The sequence below is a fragment of the Arachis ipaensis genome, chromosome B4 (genome assembly GCF_059453495.1).
Source record: "Arachis ipaensis isolate K30076 ecotype BB chromosome B4, ASM5945349v1, whole genome shotgun sequence".
Taxonomy (NCBI): Eukaryota; Viridiplantae; Streptophyta; class Magnoliopsida; order Fabales; family Fabaceae; genus Arachis; species Arachis ipaensis.
Genome location: NC_142439.1, coordinates 146,376,277 through 146,382,550, shown reverse-complemented (window position 1 = coordinate 146,382,550; position 6,274 = coordinate 146,376,277). Strand labels below are relative to the sequence as shown.

The 6,274-nt window shown below is 33.9% G+C and overlaps 1 protein-coding gene across 1 annotated transcript; it reads right to left on the bottom strand.

The window, feature by feature from the left end:
- Positions 1–329: 329 nt before the first annotated feature.
- On the bottom strand, positions 330–5,424 carry LOC107635588 (Eukaryotic aspartyl protease family protein). Its single transcript, XM_016339096.3, has 10 exons — positions 4,874–5,424; positions 4,009–4,138; positions 3,509–3,756; positions 2,819–3,046; positions 2,475–2,637; positions 2,321–2,394; positions 1,730–1,817; positions 1,185–1,260; positions 1,010–1,081; positions 330–847 (listed from the first exon to the last, which is right to left on the bottom strand). The coding sequence occupies exons 1-10, from the start codon at positions 5,095–5,097 to the stop codon at positions 699–701; spliced, it is 1,452 nt and encodes a 483-aa protein (XP_016194582.1). The 5' UTR covers positions 5,098–5,424; the 3' UTR covers positions 330–698.
- Positions 5,425–6,274: the final 850 nt, after the last annotated feature.

Below are 6,274 nucleotides of genomic sequence, written 5' to 3'. Positions count from 1 at the left end.
TAAATACTCAAGAACTCATAATACTTATTTATAAAGTGATCAAAACTCAAGTGCAGTTAACTTTATGTGAAGTTGATAGCTGAAAATCGTTAGATGACAATTTAGTCAAACTTGTCAAATCATTTAATTATTTTCAACTATCAACTTCACATAAAATTAACTGCACATGAGTTTCCACAAAAAAAAAAAAAAGTTTTCAAAGGTAAATAAAATTAGCCCCTGTTGGCTGTTGCCATAATATACAAAGCGAAATTTAGAATTGGATATTTACGTTTCGAACCATAACGTTGATTTGTATGAGAAAAATGAAAATGATGAGGACCAAATACGCTTAATTTATAGGACATTATTCTGTATTAATTTGGGACCCATGCCATGCTATGCTGCTAAGATTAAACTCTAATAGCATATACAATTGGTAAGATTTTGTAATTTACAAATTCCCCCATCGGGAGCAAAATTTAAACCCCAAACTCCTCCTTTCCCCACCCCCACCACAAAAAGAAATAACAGGAACTAAAATTAAAGGTTCCCAATGGTAAGAGCCCTGATATTCCTTGAAATCACATTTACAAATCATTGGAGGGTTCCTAAAGACTAAGTTTCTTCCATTAATAGCTTTCATGTTATTTCTATTTTCAATTCCTTTAACCATAATTTTGGACTTGTGTTATATATATTTATATTATTGCTCCATTTCAATGAATCAACTTGTGAAGAAGTGCAATTAGAAACAAGGTCATCATCACCCGATTGGTAGTTAAAGTGCAAGCAGAAGATATATAGTGGGAACCAACTAAATGAACTGTGCCAGTTCGCTCGTCCCTCACTTTAATGGTTGAAGAACCTGTCATGCAACAAAAATGATATTATTACATGTAAGAAGTCAATTCTAAATTAAAATTGAAATCCTGTAATTTTATTACCAATTCTAACCCAAACCTAAATGACTTGCAAACAGATAATGCGACCTGACTTTCTTTTCAAAAAACCAAAAAATGATACTCACAGTTGTACTCGGTCCATCCAATAACTTGACTTTCAAGGTTATAAAAGACAAGTTTATTTGAAAGCACCAAATCTGCAATAAATAAATGAAAAGTATTGTTGAAATTCAGACATTACGAAGCATAGTAGCAATAAATCATAAAGTTGGCATGGGCAAAGGTTTTTAAGAAAAATACCACCCAGTAAAGTCATATTCTTGTTATCTCTGGACTGAGTCCCACTATTTTGCCAACCAATGCACCAGAAGTTATCCTGCAGACAGGCTATGTTAGTATTTAACTTGTATTATACATAACGATTAAGAGGCATTAAATGTGGTGCTTTGCACGCTTTCAGATGGAATGAAATTGGAAAATTAGAGGAAAGAAGATTGATGCAAGCCGCACTTTTTGAAAATGTCCATATTGTTATTGATATAGTTGCTCATTTTTTAAAAGAATACTAAGATATCTCTTACTACATGACATTTTAATAAGTTGTTTTTATTTCATCTAATTTCTTTCCCTCATCATCTATGCTAGTAAATTTTTTCAAATCAATGTTGTACTGGAAGTGCAATCTCAAACAGAAAGCTTATGCCACACTTGAGAAGTAAATGACAAAGATAAAGCATGAGTGGCTCAAATGACAGAATAAGCCAACGATAGGTCCCAAAACAAGGGTCAACAACCCTTTGATAGTCATAACAACAAAGATGTAATGGGATTTGTTGTGTACTTACAGAAGCAAATAGATAATCATGCGGATAAACCTTCAAGGAGAGTCCATTTTCAAAATAGAAAGTGACAAGTGGAAATCCATCATCAACACTGCAACATCGAAACAAATAGCAGTTACAAAACTGAATGGAGAGATACTAGAAGTCATTGGGTACACTAAGGGATGTGACTAGTTATTGAAGCACCCCAACGATACATACTAAATGATTTCAGAAAAATAAACTGATAAAAACATATCGCAGTCCAGTCATGCCATGCTCAACTGCTATGTCAGAAAGAACTCTATAGAAGTGACCTTCAAAAGCACCAAATTCCATGGTGCATTGCTAACATTTCTAATGCTAATCATCAACTAACATTTTCAAAATCACTCCCACTATAGGCCTTTCCTTTCAAATCTAGCCACAAAACAAAGGATTTTCATAGTGCCTATGCTGTTCCATCCAATAGTGGAACACCATATATAAGCAGAACATGAATGCATAAACATTTCATTTTCAGATGTGTACTCAAGAAAGACAAGATTATGATAAAACCCCATCAAAGCATTAATACTGTAGAAGGATGAGTCAATGCATATTAATGCGTCATACCTTCCAGTGTACTGAAAGCATGTATACTCGTCATGGAGAGTCTGGACTTTTAAGTCAGGTTGTTGAGTAATTATCTATCCAAAGAAAGCAATTCAAACTAAAATATACAAAGTTGTAACGTAAAGTTTCTTAAAACAATGAAACTCTTATATACCTTAGACACTAGTGGCTCATAAATTGCTTCAGGTAGATAGGCCAAGGTTGTGCCACTGTCAATTATTGTCCCTTTTTTGTCCCCTTGTTGAGATGCATCTGTTGATAGACTAAGAAAAGTATGGCCAACTTGAACCCCCGTCATATTGACACTATAATGAGGCCTAATTTTTTTTTCCCATGTCAGATATCTCAAAGTATGGATTTTTGAAAAGGAAATATCATAAACAGAAGAATAAAGACTTTGTATCCAAGTATACAAAACCTTTCATATGTTAAAAAACAAAATTATCCCAAATGAGCAATTTTTAACACCAAACAAAGTATATTTGAGAGATGACATACTGGTCTGGTAATAATCGAGTCACGTTCACTTTAGGCTGCACAACATGCCCAATAGCAAAAATACCACCTCCATTTACTCCATTTAAACAATGAGCAAACATCTTTTTCACTTTGCCAGAAGAAGCAAGTTGTGAAATCAATGAAGAATTAGCTTTTCCAAATCCAAGTATTCCATCAAGTGCTTCTTCATTTGATGAGCTTAGATCTCCAGACTGTCTAGCACCACACCTGAAAAAATCAAACTCTCATGTTAAATTGGAAGGAAGGAAAAATGAAAAACAGAGGACATATTTAAGTATATCAAGCTAATTTATCATACACAAAAAAATAATTAGCAAAGCATCATGACACGATTGCCTCCAAAAAAAACATAAACTTATTCAATACTGGTGAAAGGTTTATCTTGGAGCGTGCCCAAAGTCTCCAAAGTCCAAACAACTAAACCAAAAAGCCACTATGTTTGGTAAAACTGATCAATTTCACTGATGGAAGAGTTTAAATTTAAGCAGTGAAATGGTATTAACAGAAACTGTTAACACTTAATATAACAAATAATGATTAAAAAAAAAGGATAAATTATTGTCATTTGATGATTTGAATAAGACAAAGCGGCTGCTTATAAATTTAAAAACAATCATGTGACCTCCACATATGCATAATAACATACATTACTTCCATGAGAAAACTCACCCAAATATAACACTTCCATTAGCTGAAGCCGTTTCAAGGTCTCCAGACACTTGATCATATAAGAGAACATCCTTCACGAAGTAACCTGCAGTGGAGCTGCCATCACCATATATCTCCAGATATGGACATGACACGTTAGCAGTGCATCCAGACAGAAGACCCCCATTTACCTCTTTGCAAAACTCTTGATCACAAGGAACTAGTTTACCAGAGGAGGATTCGTTGATGTCGTAGAGTGTAAGGTCCATCTTTAATACCCAAAAAGAAATTCAAATGCAAATAAGAACAGTGTTGAGGCTGTACATGGTTCAGGCATACATGCAGATTACAAGGCTGTAGGCTTATCGTAAAATGCTAGTTTTCACAATGAGAAAGGCTTCATGCATATACACTTTATAGAATATTCTTACACTATTTATATCCTGAAAATACATGTTTTCCCAAACTTATTCAAAAATAATTATCGTACAAAATTGAAATGGAGAAAAGAGAGGGCATACGCCAAGGTTACTTCTGCTGGGACATTCTTTGCACTGTATACAATTAACCCACATAATATCACTCCCAGTATCAACCTGCAAATAATAGTCCTTTGAAGGAGTCCCAATCCCAATTTTGGCATAATAAAGCCTACATAACAAAACAAAAAAAGCAAACACAATCCACCAAGAATAATTAAAATTCCATGAGCCGAAATCCAGATATAATTATACAAAGCAAACGAAAAAAACACACTCCACAAAGAGCAACTAGAAATCGGAAGCATTGATTGCATATTTGCATGCCACATTTGCTTTGTAGCGCACCTTAGTTCTCTCAAAATCATCAACTCCTCTCTCACAGTTTCTAACCACCACAAAAGCCAATGCACCAAGCAATCGACGAATAATAATAGCAAGAGCAACGACACACCGCCCGAGAAATTATTAGGTGCTCATATAGCACCAAAAAAGATAGTACTATGACAATATGTAAACTGATGTTCCAGCTTCACGAATTGGGAGGACCAACCACTAACTACCAGCATCCGAGTCCTATTTCAAGGAACCACCGAAACCAGATTAATCCGGCTCGACACAACTAAGGTCTCATAAAGGAAGTAAGATTCTCCTAACGAGAATTCCATTCCCAAGACTCTAAACACTTAATAAGTAATTAAGATTTAACAGCATTATCTTACTTAGAGCGATCCATGAATATTTTAAAGTTAGCATCTAATAATTTCTTTCTATAACACAAAATAACTCATCGAAAATCTATACTAAATAACAGCCTCAAATAAATCCAAAAAAAAAAATCAAATTCACCAATAACGATCAATAAAACAACCAAATTGGGAAATTGAGAATAAGGAATGGGCGGTACCCGACGGCATCAGGGCGGCCTGAGCCGCCCAACGGAAGGTCAACGCCGGCAAGGAGGGAGAGCTGGCGGCGGTAGTCATGAGCCTTGAGGTCGGAGAGGGAACGTTGCTGGCCGGCGTACTTGTACTTAACGCTGAAGACGCCGCCGTGGGTGGCAGCAACAGCTGAAATCGAAAACACCATCATCATCATCAACAACAACAACATCACCACACTCGTCATCATTGAAATTCTTGTCGTTGTTACAGTTGAAAATTTTCAGAATTCAGTCGTTAGAATTTTCTTCTGTATGATGATTATGTTTTGGTAAGTGTGGCGAGTCTTCTGCGTGTGTAGCTTGAAATTTCTGATTCTGGAGTTCACCTTATTGGTGGAACTGAAATGAGTATATTACAAAAAAAGAAAATGTTTTAATTGTTGACAAAAATATATTCAAAAGTGAAATGGATAAAAAATATTTTAAAAATGTTTTAAAATGTGATAAAAAAAAAATATTTGGAGCCTTGGAGGTGAAGTAGACATAAAGAAAAACTTCATGGCAATTTTTGTTATATTTTAATATTTTTAAAAATAATTTTGTCATTTAAACTTTTTTAGAATATTTTTGTCAACCACTAAATGTTTAGGAAGTTTTTTTTTTTGGTAGTGCTGAAATTCTACGGTAATCTTCCTAATTGAATACTACTATCATCATAAGTTCATAACATTAAAATTATGTGATTAAATAAAATATTATTAATTAAACAGGATTATCAAAAAATTATAGTTAAATAGAGTAATAAAATAATGAATTATCACCATTAAATCTGTAACTCCTATTATATGTAAATTTCATTATCCTAATTTAAAAATGATTATTCTCTTATTTTATCATTTTATCAACTCCTTTATTTTAGAGAAACTCAATCCTATACTGAAGTTATAGTATTTTAGGATGAATTTAACAAAATATTTTGAAACATTTTACGTACTTTTAATCGAAATTGGGTAAGAGAGAATCCAAATTTTTAGGATGAATTTAACTGAATTCATACTTGAAACATTTTAGGTAATTGTAATCGTAACTGAGTAAGAGAGAATCCGATTTGATCGAGTGTGACAACGTGACAACACAAACGTGATGCTTTTTGTAAAAGCAAGCGCCAACCCACTAAGATTTATATGCATCTCTTTATCCATGAAATGGAAACACCAGAAGCACTTTATTTTTCTTTTCCGGTACATTAACATTGTTCTTCTCTTAACAGGGGCACCTGTGATCAAGGCTCAGAGAATTGGAAATGAGCGAATTAAGACAACAATTTAAAGAATTAATCGAACTTAAATGAGGCAATACCGTAATGTCATTATTTTAGGTATTTTGTACTGCCAGTGTAATCTTTCATTCTTTCTCCATTGCAAT

What these genes read in the sequence shown, in the direction of transcription:
- LOC107635588 (XM_016339096.3), bottom strand. Translation starts at nt 5,097, where the DNA reads ATGATGACGAGTGTGGTGATGTTGTTGTTGTTGATGATGATGATGGTG. An exon ending in ACTCGATTATTACCAGACCA is followed by an intron (nt 2,638 to 2,818) that starts GTATGTCATCTC and finishes AAAAAAAATTAG; the next exon opens with GCCTCATTATAGTGTCAATA. An exon ending in TGGATGGACCGAGTACAACT is followed by an intron (nt 848 to 1,009) that starts GTGAGTATCATT and finishes GTTGCATGACAG; the next exon opens with GTTCTTCAACCATTAAAGTG.